This window comes from Desmodus rotundus, chromosome 1 (assembly GCF_022682495.2).
Source record: "Desmodus rotundus isolate HL8 chromosome 1, HLdesRot8A.1, whole genome shotgun sequence".
Classification (NCBI taxonomy): domain Eukaryota; kingdom Metazoa; phylum Chordata; class Mammalia; order Chiroptera; family Phyllostomidae; genus Desmodus; species Desmodus rotundus.
In genome coordinates, this window is record NC_071387.1 from 54,787,932 (window position 1) to 54,809,994 (window position 22,063).

General features: G+C 38.7%; 1 protein-coding gene across 1 annotated transcript in view; it reads left to right on the forward strand.

The window, feature by feature from the left end:
- Positions 1-22,063, forward strand: part of UHRF2 (ubiquitin like with PHD and ring finger domains 2) — a 101,811-nt gene that overhangs the window by 11,682 nt on the left and 68,066 nt on the right. The window contains exon 3 of the mRNA XM_053924429.1: positions 12,191-12,450. Coding sequence (XP_053780404.1) covers positions 12,191-12,450 — 260 coding nt within the window. The remainder of the gene's footprint in view (positions 1-12,190; positions 12,451-22,063) is intronic.

Genomic DNA, 22,063 nt, shown 5'->3' on the forward strand with positions numbered 1-22,063 from the left:
TTTTAATTTTGGCTTTTGGATGTAGAGCTTTGTATGACTCACATTAGATCCTACTTTGAAATGACTATCATCATTGCCTAAATAATATCTATTTATACTGATGGTAGTAAGCTTTTAGGATAGTAAGCTTTTTTCCTAGTTGTGTGTGTGGCACTGCTAAACATCTTACGTGTTTTCTTATGCTCATTATACAAAATAAAAAGGAAAATTATTAATTACCACTAAGTAAAAGCTCATGATATCTTAATATTTCCTGACTTTTATCTACAGAACAACTCTGCTTCTTGATATTTAACCTTTTTTAGTATGAAGCTTAATTGACAATAAAATAAAGTAGAGCTTAATGAAATATTATGAAATCAGTGTCCATGAACACCACACAAATTAAGAAATAGAATAATTTTCCCCAGGAACTTCATATGGGCCCTCTATTGACTATAACTCCTTTCTTCCCTGTTATAACTATCCAAACTTCTATGGTAATCATTTCTTTGCTTTTTATTAACGTTATCCTATTATTAACCCTTTAAAACTTCTTAAGAACCTTTAATTTGTGTATGCATCCTGATTTTCCTCATTCTGAACTTCATGTAAATGGAACCATATTGCATTTTGATTTGTAACTGAAGAAATACGGTATATAGTGAGAGAATCAAGGTCAGAGTTGGAGAAACTCTTTATCATCTTAGCTCCTACTTTTAGCTGTGTTACCTCCTGAGGGCAAGTATATCCACTTATGAACCTCATTGGAAAATAAGAATAACTTTATATTGTAATTTTAAAGGAGGTAATGTACATAACAGTAAACTGCTAATATGTTTACTAAGTGGAGTATGGCAATGAGATGATACTCTTGAGTTTTAATGAGTCTTAGCATTGAACATATTGATACTTATGGAAGGAGGCGGTTGTTCATTTTTTGCCTACTATGTGCTGCTAAATTGGCACATCATTTGCATTTTGTCACCTAAAATAACACTGCTAAGTGTTAGGTAGCAGAGGTGGCTAAGAAAGGACCCAGAGCCAGAAAAGTCCAATTAAGGGCTTTTATTCCAGGTGGGACACTGACTGGGATGGCAGCCCCAAGGGAAAGGGTAGAAGGGCTTTTAAGGTAGTAACAGACCCCTGGGGGAGGGTGAGTCACCCCAGGGTGATCTGCTGATCTGTCCAGGTGTCCTGGGTATCTGATCAGGAGGGCTGATTCTTTAGAAAACTTGAAGGAGAGCGGAGGGGGCAGTGCGGATTCAACCGGTTTCCAGCAGGATGCCACTGGCTATGCCTCAGTTGCTTCTGATACGGGGAATCTTGTGGTGGTCCGGTATTTAGTGGGTGAGTATACCTTTGTTCCAGCATAGGTGGTGGCTTAGGTACATGTCCCAGTACATTCTAATGACCCAGGCTCTTTTCTGTTGTATATGGGAAAGGGGTCACCAAATTTCTTCTGTAACTATTTCAATGCTGACAAGGGTTGAAGAGTCACCATTAGATCATATCTAGGAGTCAAGCCTGGGCCTGTACGGGACTCTGATCCTGCAAATAGAGGACTGTTCCGACTTATTTTTTGAGCTGGTCTAAGCTGGAAGATATAAACTTTATTAGGTTAAATAGGCATGGGCCAAATAGGAGTAGAAGAAGTATCATGAATAGGGGGCCTAAAAAGGGCAATGACCAGGTCATATTGGGAAGCCATGAAGTGGGGTCCCAAGAAGAGATAGAGGTCCTGATCTTAGGTGCAGACTCAAGAATACTTTGAATGTTCTGCTAGACTTGCCCTGATTTGTTTATATAAAAACAGCACTCTTCTTTAAGGTACAGGCATGTTCCTCCTGCCAAAACAGTGAGGAGGGCAAGGGCCCTCCTGTTTTGTAGAGCTACCCCTGCTAGGGAGTCTTGCTGTTCCTGGAGTACAGCTAGGGTTTCTCCCATCTTAGTGATTCAGCTGTGTGTTGGGAATTTGGTGCAGTATGCCTGGTGAGGCAACCCTGGCGATGGCGCAGATTAAAGCTATTATGGGGATTAGTAGAGGTGTCCCCTTTTTAAAGGGTGTCCATGTCCCCTGAGGGGGAAAGGAAATGAGGTGTTTTCCCAAGCAAGGCTTACTTCTGGGAATAGGTATCCCAGGGAGCATCAGCCTATCGAGTTTGGGAGTAGGGTCCAGTGAGCATGTGATCCGCAAATCTAGTATATTCCTGAGGGTGGGTATAACTCTGCAAACATGTTGAGTTGCAAGTTGACTCCGTATACTTTCTCTCAATGTGCCTTAGTTCCCCACCATTCTAACCTAACCCTTGAGCTACTAAAGATGCTATAAGCAAAGGTCTAGGATGGGGGTAGGATCTCTTGTAACTGATTTTTTTTTTTAATGTATTTAGTGAAAAATGGAGCCCCAAAGTGGAGAGCTATGTTTTGGTCTTAGTAGAGGGTGGGGCATTTTTGCGATTCTGCCCTGCCGAGGAGGGGGCCCATTTCTGAAGTAGCTTTCTTTGGTGGGCCTGCCTATACTATAAGCAGAGCTAGGGTTAGGGAGTGTGCCAGTGAGGACAGTAGGTTGTTGGTGTCAGATGTAGAGGTAGGCCTGCATCTGCTCATCATCTAGGAGGAATGGGTAGTATTTTATGATGGGAGACATCCGAAGGAATAGAGAAGTTATACTGACGCAGTTTTGGGTCGATGAAGCCAACTGGGGTTCCTGTGCTCCTTTGACTTGTGATGCAGAAGGGATAGGTAGCTTCCAGGCGGTTAATGATATAAGAAAACACTGGGCCCCAGGGAGAATGCCATTTGGGGATGGAGCCCCCTGGCCGAAATGCGGTCTTATATCAAGATTTCAGAGACCCTGTGTGTGTGTGTGTGTGTGTGTGTGTGTGTGTGTGAGAGAGAGAGAGAGAGAGAGAGAGAGAGAGAGAGAGAGAGAGAGAGAGATTGATTGTTGCTGAGTCTGAGGTTACAGGAAATATTTCCCCAGTGGGACAGTGGTAGGGGTTGGATATCCCCAACTGTGGGTAGAAAGGCAAAGCCAGTAGTAGTAGTTTAGTTTAAGGGACTGGCAAAGCAAGCTGCCAGATCAGGGGGGGGTTTAGACCAACCTAGGTAGAAGGATGGGGGAAAGGATAGTAGGAAGATGCCAATTAGGACTAACTGAGCTTGAGACACGTTTCAATCTGTTTTGGGGAGTAATCCTGGAAATTCTTCTGGAGAAAAGCATCCCACAGAAAGGTAAGGAGGTCCTCTGTCATGGGAGAGTGGAGTTGAGCAAGGAGATCAAGGACAAGGGAAAAGAAGTCTGGGAGTTCTTAGAGGTATGGGGGAAGTTGGTAGAGAGAGAGGAGGAGGAGTGGGCTTCATTAATCTTTAGAGGGTATGAAATTGTAGAAATTGTTTTCTAGAAATTGTAGGATTATGATAATGACAATAGTCAGGGAAAAGGCAAGGAGAAGGCAGTCTAAGGTCAGGGGTGCATAGGTACTTAGCTGTTTTGGTCTTCCTCTGGTGTTTCAGTGAGTCTAAGGCATGTGGGGGTTAGGATGCTGGGTGGGAACTAGGTGGGGTGTCAGACTTTGACAAGAGTTTTTGAGCCTAGAAGAGTGAATCCATTGAGATAGTCCCTGTAATTTGGCAGTTGTGAGTGTTGTGAGAAGGACCTGATAGGGCCCTTCCCAATGAGGGGCAAGGGGCTCCTTTGATTCCAAGGGAATTTTTTTAAAGCACTCTATCCCCAGGCTCTAGGGGAGTAGGAGGCTGAGGGCTGGAATTAAGGCTAGGAGCTCAGCTCAAGGGTGTTCCTGGTGGAAGGGAGCTAGCCTCAATGACTTGGGTGGAGGATACAATAGCGTATCCATCCCTGCGTTCATCCGTGTTCATGAATGAGCTCTCATCTATGAACCAGGTGTCTTCTAGGGAAGAGAGAGGCAATTCAGAAATATGTGGAAACAGTGAAAAGATGGTGGACAGGAGTTCAGTGTAAGAATGTTGCTCTCCCGTGGTTTCTGGTAGGAGGAAGAGTGTAGCAGGGTTTTATGGTGGTGCATCTAGCTACTTCTATATGGGATGCCTGGAGTAAAGTTAGGAAGAATTGCTGTAGCCTTGAAGGAATTTTTCTGCCTGATTGGCAATTAAGTCTGCTATTGTGTGGAGGGAGTGGACAGTTACAGGCTGAGAATAGGTAAGTTTTGGGGCCTCTGTAGTAAGTATGCATAGGCAGCCAGGGCCCTCAGGCATGTAGCCAAACCTCCAGCTGTAGGGTCTAGCTACAGTGATAAGTAGATGATTACTTTGAGGACAGGTCCTGATTTTTGTCCCAATAACCCTAATACTATTCCTTGCCTTTAGTCTGGATAAAGGATAAAATGCTTTTCTAGGTTAGGGAGGGCTAGAGCCGCAGCTTCTGTTAGGGCTTTCTTCAGCTCCTCGACTGGTCAGTGAATTGACATTTGGTGGCAGGAGCTCATTTAGTGGGCCCTTGGCAGCATCATACAGTGATTTAGCTATGAGGCCAAAGTTGGGGATCCATATTCTAAAATATTCAGCCAATCCAAGGAAGGAAAGGGGTCTTGTTTAGTTGTAGGAATTATCATGGAGGCAGTGAGGGTCTTACGATCAGGGATGTTTGGGGAATAGAGTAAATCCTAGATATGTTACTGATGATTTGGATAGTTGGACCTTATTGGGGGAAACTCGGTAACTAATTGCCCTAAGTGATTCAGGAGTTGGGCTGTGTATGTCTGCAAGTCTTTTAGGGTCAGGCTGCAGAGTAGGAGATCATCAACATGTTATAGGAGGGATGGTGGGGAGAGATCAGTGGCTTTAAGATCACTATCCAAGGCTTGCCCAAAAAGTTGGGGACTGTCTCGAAATCCTTTGGGTAATACTATCCAAGTAAGTTGTTGGGAGATGTGGGTGTCAGGGTCAGTCCAAGTGAATGAGAGGAGATTTTGAGAGTCAGAGTGTAAAGGAATGGTGAAAAATGTGTCTTTGAGGTCAAGGACAGATTAATAGGTAGTGTTTGGAGGAATAAAAGAAAGAGTGTATGGGTTAGGGACTACTGGGTGGAAGGGAGTAACAGCTGGTTGATGATTTGTAAGTCCTGGACTAAACAATAAGTGCTGTTGGGCTTTTTGACTGGGAGAATGGGGATGTTGTATGGAGAGTTGAGGGTCGTAGGTAATCCTGCATGAAGAAGGTGGCTTATGATGGGTTTTATTCCTTGTAGGGCCTCTCATGCTAGTGGGTATTGAGGCTGTGCTGGAAAGTGGGAAGGATCTTGGAGGGAGATCCAAACTGGGGGTTGGTGTTTAGCTATAACAGGAATATCAGTGTTCTGAACTATAGGATGTCCTTTTGTGGCTGGGATGGGTAGCGACTGGTGAGGTTTGGAACTAGCTAGAGAGAGCAAAAAGAGCCGTTGAGGATTTGGAGGGGGAAGGAGTGAGTATTAGAGCTTTAAATTTGGCTAGGAGGTCTCTTCCTAGAATTGGTGTTGGGCAGCAAGGGAATATTAAGGAGTGTGTGAAGGAGTGTCTGTCTAAAGAACATGTCAGGGGAGGAGTAGCCAGGGGTTGAGAAATTATACCACTGACCCCAACAATAGAAATTAAGGAACGAACAGGTCTTCCAGAGTATTCGGGAAGAGCACAGAGTAAATGTGTCCGTCTGTGGTGTCCCCCCGCCCCCAATCTATTAGAAAGGATGTTGGCTTACCTGCTGCTGACAGCATTACCTGTGGCTCCACCGTAGAGATGGTTGTGGGGCCTATGGCATCTCCCAGGCACCCTCAGTTTTCTGCTGCTAACCCCAGAAGGTCTGGGAGTTCAAAACTAGAGGTCTGATTCAAATGGATAACCAATATCCCCTTGCCGTGAGAGGACCTGGGGGCAGTTGGACTTCCACTGGCCCTCTAGTTTACAGAGAGGACAAGGCCCTGGTGGAGGCCATGGCTGCAGGCAGCACCTGGGCCAGTGCCCTGGCTTGCTACATTTAAAGCAAGTTCCTGGGGGAGGCTTTCTTTTCTCTTTGCCTTTTCTGTTGGGTGACTGTTGGGTGTCTTTCAGTGTGGAGGCTAAGAGCAGGTAAGCCCTGACAAGGGACTTAGCCTTTGCCTCCTCTCTTTCCCTCTCTCTTTGTGCTCATTCCTCGTCTCTATTGTTAAAGACCTTAAAAACCAGGTTCATTAGTTCAGTTTGTCCAGTCTGGGGCCCAGCCTCAAGCTTTGGAAGCTTTCTCCTTATGTCTGGGACTGACTGTGAGATAAAATGCATATGGAGAAGTAGGCTGCCTTTTGGGGGGTCTGGGTTTTAAGTTAGTAAACCGTTGGACAGAGACAGGACAGAAAGGCTGCATGCAGGGTTTCATCCGATCTTGTGTAATTTCCTTAGGTTTGTCATAATTGACTGCCTTATTTGCTTAGGACCTAAGACCAGCAATTAGGCAGGTAATCATATGATTATAAGCCCGCCTGCCTGGTCTCCCCTCCTGATAATCCCAGTCAGGTTCTTCATGTGGGATGGCAGTAGCACCCACTGGACTATTAACTAGGGTCTTGACTGTTTAAAGTGTCTGTGTGGGCCTGAGCCACTAACCAAACTCGTTCCTTCTTCTCCAGGGACAGGCAAGTGGAAAGAATGGTGTAGAAATCCCTCCAAGTAAGGTCATGAGAGACAGTAAGATGTTCAAATTCCTTAATAAAGTATGTAGGGTCAGAGGAGTAGGATCCTAATTTTTGTTCAACCTGAGAGTGATCAGAGAGGGAGAAGGGGACAAGGACTCAAATTGGGCCTTGGGGCCCAGTGGCTTCCCTAAGGGGGCACATGGAACACATAACTGGGGGTGGAGAGTCACCCTGGGACCACGTTCAGAGGAGTGAAGAAGGGAGGAATAACTGGGACTGAGGTGATTGGAGGAACTGGGGAGAGGGTCAGGTTTAGGGGACAGAGGGGGCACAACAGGAGCAAAGGGAAAAGAGTGATTGGCAGGGATTGAAAAGGAGGGTCAGAGTCAGAGTGTGAGGACTTTGGCAGAGGAGATTGGAGAAATAGGACTTGGTAGGCAGAACAGGGTTTACAAAGGAGGGGCACCTGTGCAGGTAGAAAAATGCCTGAATATAAGATACTTTACTCCACTTCCCTATGCAATGAGAGAAGTTGTCGAGATCAGTAAGAATTTGAGGATCAAAGGACCCATTGTCTAATTTATATTGAGGCCAGGCATTATTACAATAGAAAATGAGCCTCTTCAGTCAGATTTTTGGACCTTAGGTTTAATTTCTTAAGGTTATGAAGGAGACATCCCAGCAGAGTGCTTCATGGAGGGCGGGATTGAGAAGCCCCCATGCTGGAGATAAAGGAAGGTAAGTGTTCCTTGAACCAATTACCACTGATGGGGTGTCCCCTCCTCAGGGTGTCCTGGTCCACGCAGCCAAGTGGAGGAGGCTAAGAAAAGGGCATCCCCTGGACTCAGTCTCCTCATGGGTCCTGGACCCTCAGGCAGCTCCCTACTGGTGAGATTTGTCTGGAATGTCCTGGTCCTGGATGACAGTGCAGAAAAGGGAGAGCTGGAAAGGAGCAGAGTCTTATTTCCTTACCGTAAGAGAATTGCCGATGTTGCTGTGATGGCTCGACAAGTGGGGTCCCCAAGTTCTTGATCCGGCTCCCAGGTCTCCATACCTCATTGAGACAGGGCTAGGGGGTTAGCCCTGGATTAACTTCCACTGCCCGCTGCTCCCCTAGTCCCAAGCCTCAGGAGGCTGGAGGTGACGTCTTGGGTTTCTGCACCAGAGTGTTAGGTAGCTGAGATGGCTAAGAAAGGACCCAGAGCCAGAAAAGTCCAATTAAGGGCAGCCCCAAGGGAAAGGGTAGAAGGGCTTTTAAGGTAGTAACAGACCCCTGGGGGAGGGTGAGTCACCCCAGGGTGATCTGCTGATCTGTCCAGGTGTCCTGGGTATCTGATCAGGAGGGCTGGTTCTTTAGAAAGCTTGAAGGAGAGGGGAGGGGGCAGTGCGGATTCAACCGGTTTCCAGCAGGATGCCACTGGCTATGCCTCAGTTGCTTCTGATACGGGGAATCTTGTGGTGGTCAGGTATTTAGCATGTGAGGTATACCTTCTTTGTTCCAGCATAGGTGGTAGCTTAGGTCCATGTCCCAGTACTTTCTAACATTAAGTATGTTATTTTATAAAAAAGCTGAGGTTGAGACAGCTTAAGTAACTTGTCCAAGGTTATACCTAGTAGGTAATAGATAAGGAGTTAAACCTGGTTTATCTGTAGAGCTGGTGTGTTTTCCACAGGACATAAAAAGTGCTTACAAGTATTATCTTCCCTTCTCCCCCCAAAAAAGTATACCAGCATATATAGTACATCCTCAAATACTTGCTCTTGGTATTGTTTTATTTTTTAATGATTTCTCTTTGTGTTCCATACTTCAGATTATCTACAGGTGCATATCTGTAGATATATCTGTCAAATACTTGGACATGGAAAACTCTTCTCTAAATGTGGCTATATTTTTGACATGAATAAATTCAGATCTTAGGCTTAGATTGATGCGATTGGGCTTTCTTTTTTTAAACTTAGGACTTCTCAGCTCACACACCGTTCACCCATGAATTGTGTGTGGGGTTTTTTTTTCTTGTTTTTGTTTTTTGTCCTCTTTTACGACGTTTTAACATCTTCTGGGGGGTTGGCTTGTTAGCTGAGGATAGACTTTCTATTTTAGGGCTAGGTAGGAAGAAACAGTAAGCAGCTCGTCAGTGAGCCTGCCTTTCATATACAAATGAACCAATCCAGAGTCCACAACCCCAGCTACCTTCTTTGTCTAACTCTTACAAACCAACCAATATTCCTGTGTTCTAACTACCCAGGGTCAGCTACCAGGCACCTAGAGACCACCCCTATAGCCCAGAGCCTGCCAGCGTGATTCAGATTAGCCAAACATAAACAGTTTTCCCTGCCCTGCCTTGCCTTTTGCATGGAAAACTAATAGTCTCTGGACAATGCTTTCCATGCTCCTTCTGACTTCTGACCAAACCTGATGCTTTCCCTTTTTGGTCCTGCCTGGAATGCTGCCTTCTCTTTGGAAATTCGAGTAATTCTTCCAGTGGCATTATCCTCTCCATGTTTTCAGTTACCTCCACAAATTAGTCCATAGATGCAATTGATACCCTCCCTCTCTGCCCCCCCCCCACACGTATTGTTTTCCTCTTTATCATTTTGTCTGGTTTTCTATTGCTCTTTTCTAATTACTTTTTGATTTTTTTCCTTTTCCTTTTTTTAAAAATAGACTACATTTTAGAACAGTCCTAGGTTCACAGCAAAATTAAATGAGAAGTACAGAGATTTCCCCTACTGACACATGCATAGCCTTCCTCATTATCAACCTTACCCATCAGAGTGGTACATTTGTTAGAACTGATGTACCTACATTGACACAGCATCACCCAAAGAACATAGTTTACATTAGGGTTCACTCTTGGTGGTGTATGTGCTGTGGCTTTGGACATACTTTTTAGTTCTTAATTTCAATTGGATACTAAGAAAGTTACCAGTTTTCAAGTTAATCATACAAGTTTAAGTATTCTTTTCTGAACCATCTCTTCAAATCCTAGGCTTTACAGAAGAACTTAAACCTCTTGCAGGCAGTTTGACCCATTCAAATTTGGCATAAATATGTCTGTGTAATGTGCAGAAACTTTATTTTTTTAATTTAAAAGCCTTTTTTCCCCACAGTTTATATGCATATCATGAATGGTTATACTTAACAGAAGAATTTGTAGCTCTTGTTTCCAGTTATAAATCTAGGGTTACTCAGAAGAATGCCTTACCTTTATGAGCTAATAAGTTTTCTCATGTGTGATATTTAAGCGGTAGCAGGATTTTTAGATTGACAGGTTTGGGTTAACTCTAATTGTACTGTCAAATATTAAGATATCCAGACACTAGATCTGCATGCTAGTTTCTTTCTGGTTTTAATTTACTGATTTTTAGAGAGAAACATCGATTTGTTATTCCATCTATCAATGCTTTCATTGGTTGCTTCCGGTATGTGCCCTGACTGGGGATCAAACCTTGGTATATCAGGACAATACTCTAACCAACGGAGCTACCCAGCCAGAGTTGTATGCTAGTTTCTTATTTTTGATAATGCAGGTTAAATACTTCATTTGTACCTTATACTGTTCCCCAATGAGGTTTATGTTGTTAAATGTATTTTTGCTGTGACTGGTTTCATACCAACTATGCTCCATTCTCTTCTAGAATAATAATGTGTAGTGCTATATGAAATGCCTTACATTTTGCTGTGAAAGAGTAGTAGCCTCAGTTTATTCTCCCAAGTATGATAGAACTTAACATTGACTATTTTTTTTTTGTTTTAGCTAGTGTTGCCTATAAAAAATTAAAGTCTTTAAACTGGACAATAGCCGTTAAAAAAAAAAGAGCGTGTGTCTGTTTAATGCATGAGTTAATTTATGCAATATATACCATGTATCATCTCTAATCTTTGCTTGCTATGTTTAGCCTGGTTGGCCCTTAGGTCTTTTCTTTTTCTTCTAAACTCTTCATTCTTAATGTTACATTAAACTGTGTCTTTCAAGATGCTTCATTGCTACCAAGTTCACAACATTTCATTGTTTTGGTCAAATGTGGTACCTCTTCTGGTAGTGATAGTTAATAATTTTTGGTTTTGTCTGTATTCCTTCTACCTTCTATATTAGTTTGATGGTTTGAAACCTTTTTATATTTTTAATCTTTTTCTTAGTCTGTCACTTAACTTTGAAGTTCCTATTTACCTACTTTGTCATCTTGTGGCAAAAACATAAACTTCAAGGTCAAGATGTCTTCAAATCATAGCTTTACATTTCATTAGCTTTCACTGTATGGAGCAAGTTAACTTGTAAGCCTTTGTTTCCTTATCTTGTAAAATAGGAATTATTAAGGTTGCTAGAGTTAGCCAAGCCTAAATAAAGGAGCCTTGCATAATATCTGACAATGGGTATTTTTAGTAATACTGCCCCCTTACCCCAGGCCCATGTGTCAGAATGCTTTTGGATACTTTAAGTAGTCTCTTACTCCCTCAGGAGGACCTAGCTTGATTAGGTGATGATCTAGTATTAGTGATGCCATTTTCTTTCTTTTCAATAGGCTTTAAAAAAAAGTTAAAGGAGTGTCTTTTGGTTGTTGCTCCTGAAAGGACTTTGACCTTTAGACCAATGTCCTCGGATTTTTTTACGAGAGTTTTGGGGTGTTTTTTTTGTTTTGTTTTGTTTTTTTTTAACCACCTTCCATATTATAACTCTTAACTTCTGGTATACTGTTTTTCCTTTTATTACATTTATTGTTCTGGATTATCCACTAGACTTAACTACATCTGTTTTGCATCTTATAGCTCTGTTCTTTTTATATTTTACCTTTGTTTTGGGGGTGTACTAAACAAAGCATTTACTAGTGAGTTACTGGTAGAACTTACCCATTTTTTATAAAGGATTTACTAAATTCTTCCCTTTGTACATGTGCACAATTCCCTCATTTTTTAGTTTTATTTTCTGTTTAATACCTTACTGTCAGTTACCTTTAGGATTCAGAAGAAATTAATGGGACAGATTAATAACACAATCATAACACTTTGAGGGTCCTGGTTTTTTGTTGGTGACATTCTTATTGAATGACTTGGCAGAACACCCTTGGGTACATTAGAATTATATTTTTTAAAGTCAAATGTAGAGCCCTGGCCAGTGGCTCAGTTGGCTGGAGCATCCTCCCATGCACCAAGCGGTTGCATGTTTGATTCCCCATCAGGACACATAGGTGTGCTGCAGCAGGTTTGATCCCCATTTGGGGCACATACAGGAGGCAACCAATCAATGTTTCTCCCTTACATCATCTATGTTTCCTCCTCCTCCTCCTCCTTCTGTCTCTAAAGTCAATAAACATATCCTTGGGTGAGGACTAAAAAAGAAAAAAGTCAATGTAGACATGGGATTAGTAAAGAAAACAACCATTTCACTGAGGAAAATTTGAAGTAAAGTTAATTTTCGTATTAGTATATAACATTTACAGTATAATACAAAAAGAATAGTTTTGATCTAATCTTTGAAATTAGTTTAAACATGAGTAGCTGCAAATATTGTTAACCATGATAACCATAAAATAACCTGAGTTATATTAAAGTTTTTGAAGCACTAACTAATTTTAAACTCTTTTTAGGTAAATGAATTGGTGGATGCCAGAGATGTCGGCCTTGGTGCTTGGTTCGAAGCACGTATACATAGTGTTACCAGAGCTACTAATGGACATTCACGTGGCAAAACTCCACTGAAGAGTGGCAGTTCTTATAAAAGGACTAAAGGAAATGTAAATCATAATTCCAAAGAGAACACAAATAAATTGGACAGTGTACCCTCTACTTCTAATTCAGACTCTGTTGCTGCTGATGAAGACGTTATTTATCATATCGAGTATGATGAGTAAGTGCTCATGCTATTGAGGAATTCATTCATGTTTTTGTTTATAGAAGCAAAGCCTTCCATTTCAAGATTGCTTTCAACCAATAGTCTTTTTGAAGAAATCATTTAGGGGTCTGTTTTGTTTGTTAGTGGTTGTAATAATACAAGGGCTTCTTAACGCTCAGTTATCTCTGGCTTCTAAGTGGATTGTTTTCAGTATCCTAATACTTGGTTTAATATAGTAAGTAAGAGTTTCTGTTTCTTTCTCTATAATAATTTTATATATATATTTTTAATAATATTTTAGAAAGTGTATAATAACGTTAGTATAATACCTGTTAGAATGAGAATGAAATATTTTTTAAATAGCTTACTATTGAGATAATTCACAATTTATTCATTTAAAGGATACAGTCATTGGTTTTTAGTATATTCACAGGGTAGTGCATTACCACATACTAATTTTAGAACATATTTATCTCCTCCACCTCTCCAAAAACATACACAGCAGTAACTCCTCAGTTTCCCTCCCCCAATGAAATGTTTTTAAATGCTTGTATGAAGACAGTATTAAGAACTTAACTTGATTCTACATTGAATTATTTTCTTTACCTATTTGCAAAATCTTAATATAAAAGTTACTATTGTGACAGATTTAGTATTTATTTGACACACTAGATGGACTTAAGTCCTCACTCAAGTGACACCTTAATATGTATGCAAAATACTATGCTACCAAATCCTTGTCATGTATAAGAGTTCAAGATCCTAAAGTGGTTGTGATTTTTCCTACCACAAAAATGGTATAAATGTCTTTGTTGTTCATTCAGATTTTCAGGATACCTGAAAAGGGATCAAAAGTAGATTCCTTTAATATTTACTTTTCTGATACTTCTTAAACAATTGTGGCTAACTTGACAACAAGGCTTATTTCAAATGAGCTATCATCCTGTTTTTTACCATGGTAGATGGTAATTTAACTAATAACCAGATGACTGTTAAGATCTGAGATTGGCCAGGACTGACAATACTGGTAAAAAAAAAGGCCGGAATAATTTGTGTGTTGTTAGCAATCAGTCTCTTGAATTACTGAACACCATTGCAAAGAGGCAAGAAACTATAATATGGGGGCCTTTAGCTATCTGTATATTTGCTCTCAACAAGTAGAGTTCTTGATTTGAGTTTTATTTCTTGAACAGAATAAATAACTAGGAAGACTACTACCTAGGGTCTGATTCTGGTCAATAAAGAAGTTATTGTTTGGCAAGAAGTATTGTACAGAATGGCACAGCATAGAAATAGGGTAAAAAGCTTTAAACACTAAATGAACTAAGGTTTATTAAATTTTTACAGTTTCAGAGGCCCTTAGCTTTGGAGTAAGACCTTCCAAGGTGTAGGCCTGAGTTTCATATAATAACAGAGCTCAAATCACAGTACCTAAGTGATTTTTTTTTTTTTAATTACTTTAGGTTATTTGTTGTTGTGTTTTTAAATGAGAAAGAAAGTTGTATTGATTAGAATGAATGTTAGTGAAAGAAAGTCTAAGTCCAGTATGCATGAGAAGACTGAAATTATCTGTCCTAAATAGTTTTTCATGATGGAATTAAATGTATCATTCAATGCTGGCAACTTAAAGATAATGATGGTCAAACTTTCTTTAAGAAATAAAAGATAACAGAAACTTAATGGTAGGTAAATACTATTCTCTTTTTTATTATTATTTTATTGTTGTTCATTCTTTTCTTTAAAAAGAGAAAAGGGTCCTCTGGCTGGTACAACTTAGTGGGTTAAGCACCAGCTTTCGAACGAAAAGGTCACTGGTTCAATTCCCAGTTGGGTCACATGCCTGGGTTGCAGGCCATGTCTCCAATTGAGAGCATGCAAGAGGCAACTGATCATTGTTTCTCTTATATGTCAATGTTTCTCTCCCTTTTTTTCTCCCTCCTTCCCCCTCTCTCTAAAAATAAATAAAATCTTTTAAAAAATAAAGAGAAAAGAACTATATATAATTAAGTGTAAGATAAATAAAATGGACGAGCTTCTAGATAAGTCTCAAATTTTAAAAAAGCCTGGTGTAAGTACCTACAAAGAAACATGATGACCCAGTATGGATGTGATAACAAATCCAGTTAAAGTTTCAATTTTCATGGTTATTAGAAAAGTAAGTTAGAAACTATTGTAAAGTACATGTTTATTTCAACAAGTTATTAAACAAGTTCTTAACTTTCTTGGATGGAGGATGAGTTGAAAAGAGCTTTTGAAGTATATGGCTTCAGCAGTAGAATTAGAGATTTTTATTGAGTAGTAATCTCCAAGTGGGTCAGTAGAATGTAGCTATCAAATAGTTCTATTGTAAGGATATTTTATCAGAAATAGGATATTTCAAACAAGCCCGGTGGTGCTGCTATTTTATGAGGCTGGTTATTCCCTACTTGGAATGTTTTTCTTCTCCTGTGCTTTAAGAACAATATTGATACAACATGGTGCATCTTTGGAGTAGAACCCAAAATGTGATAATTTAAAACCATCAGTTCCTGAAAACTTTAAGTTCCTGAAGAGTAGCTTAAGGAACTCTTAAGTATTTAGCTTGAAAAGATTTGGATCATGATAGATTTCATACTTTAAAAGCTCTGTCTAGTAAGTTTCAGGATAACCTAAACTTTCTACCAGTCAAATCTCTAGAGACAGAGAATGGTCTGCCCTGAGAAGTAGCCCGTAAGTATGCATTGGCCATCTTTAACAATAAATAGGCCGGGAAAATCAGTAGAGATGTTACATTGCAAAGAGAACTTCTAAAGTTGGAGTGATTGGATTAGATGACCTCTTAGTTCAGTATAACTTTTGCTTCCAAGGCAGTATCTCTTAGGTAATTTTTTTGTGCTTTAACTTAATGAATAGGCTTTAAGTACTTATAGGCTATCATACCATTCCGTTTATGATACTGATTAAGTATTCTTATTTCCCTCAATAAACTAACTTCATTTCTCTTCTACCTAGCATAAGTTGAAAGTAACTTTTGAAAGTAAGTTGAAAATTGATCTGCTTCATTAATAATCACAACACCAAATCTCCGAGTACAGTAGTGCAATTTGAACACGTCATTTAACCAAGGCAGAGAAGTATCGAACATGGTACCAGGGAACTCGCCTCAGGAATTCTTTTACGATATACAGTGTTTGTCAGTTTAAAATGGCATGGTTTAAAAACTATTTCATTGTGACCTACAGAGCTGACATATTACCAGACCAGATGAATTCTCAATCTTTGTAATGAGCTTGTTGCTGGCCCAGAAAAAAATAATTAGGTACATACACTCTTGAGTCTTCATTCCCCACTCTAGATAGATCATACAGTTAAAAAACACTTTTTAATCTCTTAAGGAATGGTAGGTACTACAGATTTATGATATATTATTCCTAGGTAGAGGGGTTTCAAAAACAACCTCCCAAAAGTCCAAAATCTAGTAGTGGACATTATTCTAAAATATAAATGAAATAATTTATTTCATAATTTTTCTCCATTTTGTTCCTCCTATAGATACAAACATTGTTAAGTTCATAAAAAGCAGGTTAAGAGATTTGTTTAAACTGTTTTATGATTGAGTTTTACTGTTTGCAAGGGTCAGTGTAGATTCCTTGATGAACATTGACTAAATTATTGAGTGCTTCTTATGAAGATTTTGTAGTTTGTCAATTGTAAGGCCTAGATTAAGCTTGTCAACTTTGAATCACATCTTAGTGCAAAAAAATATATAAAGTAGACGTGGAGTTAACCTCAAAGTTCCTGGGGCAAAGTAGGTATTTATGGGATTTTCTTCCTGATTGCTATTCCATACCACTCATCTTTTGTCACCTTGGTCTTAGCAAGAGTCTTGTGTTTTTAGAACTCAGCCAGCCAAAGAAGTACTTGGGGAGAAAGAGTTGTAAGTAGGAGTGTTATATTTAGACGTTGGAGATTTGGATTCCAAATGATTCTTAAATCATTCTTAAATCCTCTTTAAGGTTTTTTTAAAGCACCCCATTGGAGGGCATTCACAACTTGGCTGGGAGGAGAGCTTTTTTCCTCCCAGAGTTATCATTACAGGGGAGAGACTATGCTTGATTGAAACTTATGTTTTTAGTGGTATTTTGGACAGAAACAAGGGACAGAGAATTCAGAATGGCAAATGTCAAGGTGTAATACAGGCATTTAGAAATCATGCAGTGGTTAAGTGATCAATTAAAAAAAGGAGTGAGTGAACATAGAGTTTTACCTTATTCAATAGTAAGCTTATACTGTTTAGCTTTCTGTAAGTTGCATTTAGTCCTATCAATTATCTTCTCTATAGTTAGGATATTTAAAGTTTAAAAATTTTCTCCCTGGCTGGTGTGGTGCAGTGGATTGAGCACTGTTCTATGGATGGAAGGGTTGCTGGTTCTATTCTTGGTAGGGGCACATGCCTGGGTTGTGGGCCGGGTCCTCAGTTGGGGGTGTGCGAAGGGCAGCTGATCAGTGTTTCTCTTTCTCCCTTCCTTCCCCTTTCTCTAAAAATAAATAAATAAAATTTTTAAAATAAAAAAATTTTGAAGACTGAACATCTAAATTCACAAAGCTGTGACTGGTCTTGTAAGAGTAGATATCTTGAAGGCATTTTGATGAAGAGACATGATGTTGACTGTAGGGAAGAAGTAGAGTTGGGAAAAGACAGTGATTTCCTTAGTGTTTCTCATAGGTTATATTTCTGTGACACGGCTTATAGCAGTTAGATTACATTAAATCTTGTATGCCAGACTGTGAGCTTTTACATGGATGCTCATGTAATCTTTAGCATAAATATAATGTTAATTACATTAATTCCTACATGAAGAAGCCATGCTTAATTAAGTTGCCAAAGATCACATCTATTAAATGATCTGACACCAGAGCCTGAGAGTTAACCAATATGCAAAATTGCCTCTCAACATAAACATGGTACATGTGATTGGTAGCAGCCCACAGTTATGTGGCCTTCAAAGGTCAACCATTTTGTATGACCTCTAAAGACTTGCTTTAGACTTTGAGATTTAAAGACGGCAGCACACATACAACTTCTTCTCTTGAGTTAAACTCGAGTTTTATAAGCAGCTGAGTCCACCCTGTTGAATAATCCTTTTCCTGTTTTTGTACTAAGAAACTTCTGTTCTTAATGGATTAAGATGCATTTGAATTAACTAGTAGTTCTCAACACTGTCTATACAGGGTCTGGCAGAAGTAAGACCTGCTTGAGTGTGGTTGGTAGGGTAATAATATGGGTGTAATAATTTATAGTTTTAATTTGAACATTTCACCTAAAATGTCATATGGTGTGCTTGAGTGTGCTATTGTTATGTTACAGAATCACATGCTTATGATTTTGTAATAAGAGATTTTGTAATTAAAAAAGGGGGGGTTATTTTTTGCCAGACCCCCTATATCAGTTTTCTTGGAAGCTTTAAAAAATATCAGTACCTATAGAACCTATCCTCAAAACTTCTGGTATGATTGATCTGAGGGACCTCCAAGGCATTGGTGTTTTGAAAATTTCCCCTGTGCTTCTAATGTGCAGCCATGGTTGAGAACCACTGCCTTAGACCAGTGGTTCCAAAAATAATCCTTGGCCAGGACCCTCTGCATCACTTGTTATAAATGCAAGTTCTTGGGTTCACTTCAGACATAATTAACCAATCTATGTGGTGGCCCAGATAATCTGTGTTTTAGTAAGTCCTCTGGACAATTGTGATGGCACACTCAAGTTTGAGAACCACTCACTGAGATTGTCTTTGGCCCAGATTTATCAGGCACATGCTCCTAAAGAGCAAAATGGCAGAAAGGGATTGATAGTTTAACTAAATACAGTAAATACATTAAAGGCCAAAGATGATATGTAATACCTGACAAATCTGAGTGTTCATCCTTACTTTAGTACTTGTCTGGGTGGTTTATGGCTTGTTTATTTTTCAGTTTTGTTTCCATATAGGCAAAATTATTTGAATTAAGTCTTTTTCAAAAAGAAATTATATTTCATTCAAGCTGAATGATTTGTATGTGACTTTAAAGGAGGGATCCATTTTACACTGTGTAGCCTTCATCTGTACTAACTTTGCATCCAAAGCAATGTCCATAATGAGTTTATGAGGAATTTATCTATTATGATGTGTTTGTATATCCTTGAATGAGGGAAAATACTCCGTAATAGATGCATATCTGTTCTGAGATCTAGTATTGGTTTTCCTGTTAAAATAGGCTCTTAAGTATACCAGTCATTCTAAGACAAGCTTTCTGAATTTGACATAGTGTTAAAAATCTTTCCTGGTACTTTCATTCATCTAAGGATTCAGTATGTACCTTTAGTTAGTCTTAACAGGCCAGTTAAAAAGGTGAATTTGAGAATGCTATTCTTGTTAGTGATTTGCTTTCTTTAATTGCTTTATTAAATTTAGTGGTCTAATTCAGAGATCTTGATTTATAAATTTTAGCTGATTTCTATAAAGAGAAGTAAGCTAGAAAAAACCTGATAGCGTATACGTGGAAGTATATATTTAAAGAAGAAAATGCTTGTGAAAGTTTAATCATATCTTCAGAATGAATAATTAGTCTGTAGCTAAGCAAAGCTGATATCTTTAAACATGAGTAAATGATTGCTAAGAGTTTTCATAATGTCATGAAAATTACTGTGTGATCCTCTATGCTCCATAGTTTCACATTAAAATAGAATTGTCAGTTTACCTGAGAAACAAAGATTTCTTTTTGTTTTGACTTTATAGTAAATTATTCCAAAGTATCCTTTTAAAAGTGGAGTAGCTTAATCCAATAATTGTTAAAATAACACTATGTGCTAGGCACTGTGCAAGTACAGTACCTTACCTGAATTACCTCATGCAGTCTTCATAAAAATTCAATGATGTACCATAGATGCTTTTTATGTGTACATTGGGAATAACTGAAATTAGGTTAAATACTAACGTCCAATGTTGGATAGGTAATAAGTGGTGGGTCTAGATTCAGAAAAATACATACTTGCAACCACTATACCACAGTATCTCTCATTTTGAGAGAAGCATGCTTACAAAATATTATGAAATGTTTGTATAGCATATAGTGTTGTTTATATAATTTAGAAATTTTCTGTCAAGCTTTCCAGTTATGCTTTTGCAGAACAGATAAACCAAAATTTTTTTACTTGGCCATAAATGCCTGTGTGCCTTTTTCTGTGGGGAGAATCCATAGCTCATTAGTATTAAAAGGATTTTTAAACCAAATAGGTTAAACTGCCTTTAATTGTGTCATGGGAGTGAAATCAAATGGAAATCTTATAGCATCACTTAGGAACTTGGAGGGTAACTTATGCTAGGCTATAATGAGAAGCTCATCTGGCAAATGTCTTAAGACAATGTTGTCATTGCTCCCAACATCCTTTAAGATTTTTTGAGCTATTCTCAGTGTGTGGTACATGCTTTTGAGTAGCTTTAATTATGACTACTACAAATAGAAGTCAGTGAGCCAATTCTGAATAAAATCAAGTGGTATTTTTAGATAAAAGTAGTTTTTCTGTAAAGCAACAAAACTGATTTTCTTGAATGTATTGATATAGCAATCTATTTCTAAAGGAGTCCCACAAATGTTCTGAGCAATTGTCAAAATAATGATTTCTAGGTTTTGGTCAGTGGGGGGGGGGGTGGGGATTAGTAGGAGATTTTCCTATAAGCAAGCCAAAATGTTCTGTTGATCTTGAGTATGAAGACCTAGAAGGTGAGGTTTAGTTCCAGAACCCTGGTACAGTGACCAGTTTACCCTAATTCTTTCTTGGTTGTTATGAATATATTTACCAAAGACTGAGAATATGTCCTCTAACTTTGTATGACTTGCAGCATTCTGAATGGATGATAACCAAAGGAGGAAGAAGTTAGACAGGTCTGTGACCTTAACCATTGCTCTTCTATTGTGTTATAAGATCACTCAATGCTTAGAAAAATGACTTTACAAATATCAGTGGATTTTTATATTTTACCTTTTCAAATATGCACATCATCCCTTTACATTAATTAGTGTTTCTCAAAAAGATGGTCATCAACACTTCAGATTCACCCAGGTAAGGTGTTTTGAAAACCTCACCCTCACTCTCTGCATTGGGTGGGTCAGGGGTAGATGCCAGGGGCCTTTTAAGTACACTGAGCTATGGTTCTCTTACTGGCTGTAAATGAGTAGTTCAGGCATTAGAATTAGAATTTGGTTTGAATTCTCTAGGGCTTTGGTTTATTGGTAATTTTTTTGTTTAGTTTGATCTCTTTCAGCTTTAATTTTCTCATCTGTAAATATGACTGACTTTCTTTTCCTAATAACCTTGAAATGTACCAAGTAGTAACAGAGTCAAATTTCTTGGATTTCATTTATTAATAAAGTCAGGTTATATTGGTAAGTATTCTTAAATAATATGGATTTGTCTTTGGTGTAGGTATTTTTAATCTAATTATATTGTTTCCATTATCAAAACAGTTATTGAACATTGTTATTATGTTCTACAAATGAGATTTATTTCCATGTAAAATGCTACTGTAAGCAGTTTTAAGTAAGTTATTCTTAATTGTCTGAGTGAGCTTTACATTTAAGGTGTGAAACTTAGTAATGTTATCTATTAGAATAAGAAATGCTTTCTTTTTGCATGTGGTATGACATTAAAGATTTGCCAAACTAGAACATGCCTCCAGATGAATGGTGTCCTTATTTAAGCATATTAACACCAGGAAGCCATGTTTTGAAGGAAGATTTCAATACAATTAAAACTTAGTACAGTTTGAGTTTTCTAAAATTATTAGTTGGCTTAAAAGCCACCTAAGAAAATATAGTTTTATTATTTTATAATAAACCTATTTTTTTAAAATAATGCTTAATCAATTGCCCTGAAATTTAATTCCTCAGACTTAACTCAATGATTATTTTGTCAGTAATTTATCTTATACCTATATTAGAATAATACCTTGACATCAGGTTCTGAGAAGAGGTCATATACTGCAGAAGAAAGAAGAATCCTATTTTCATTCATTCATAGGTACAGGGTTGGCCCTCAGCTAAGTGTAAGTAAAGTTGGCCTTGATTCATTCCTACCTCTCTATGCCTCAGGTCTTTTGGGACCTCTTGAGCCTTATTTTAGAAGTTCAAGCTTCTAACACACTTCTCAAAATGTTTCATACAGTCTCCTGCACAGTTTTCCCCTGTACAAATGCTGCAAGAAATCAGCTGCTTAGACTAGTTTGCACTGGTTATCTTCAGCCATACAATAGACCTTATGGGGGTGAGGGAGAACGCTGTGTTGGGGGACTGCCTATACTTAAAAAAAAAAAAAAAAAAAAAAAAAAAAGACTTCCTGCTATAAGTAGCAGTTGAGCTGATTACAGATTTTTAAGAATACTAAACAAGCCTTTACTAAACATAATCTTTAACAAGCCTTTTTCTTAGCAGCTCTGCATAAAACTCTGTGTTCCCATAGATTTGGAACTATTTAGATCAAGACTTCTCAAGTAAGAATAGGAGATAGGGCGTAATCAAGTGGATCTTTTTGAAATACAGTGGTCATAGTTTATTTAAGAGCTTTAGTTACATAAAAGCAGGCTTTTTAGTTTAATGGTTTGCGTGTTTCCAA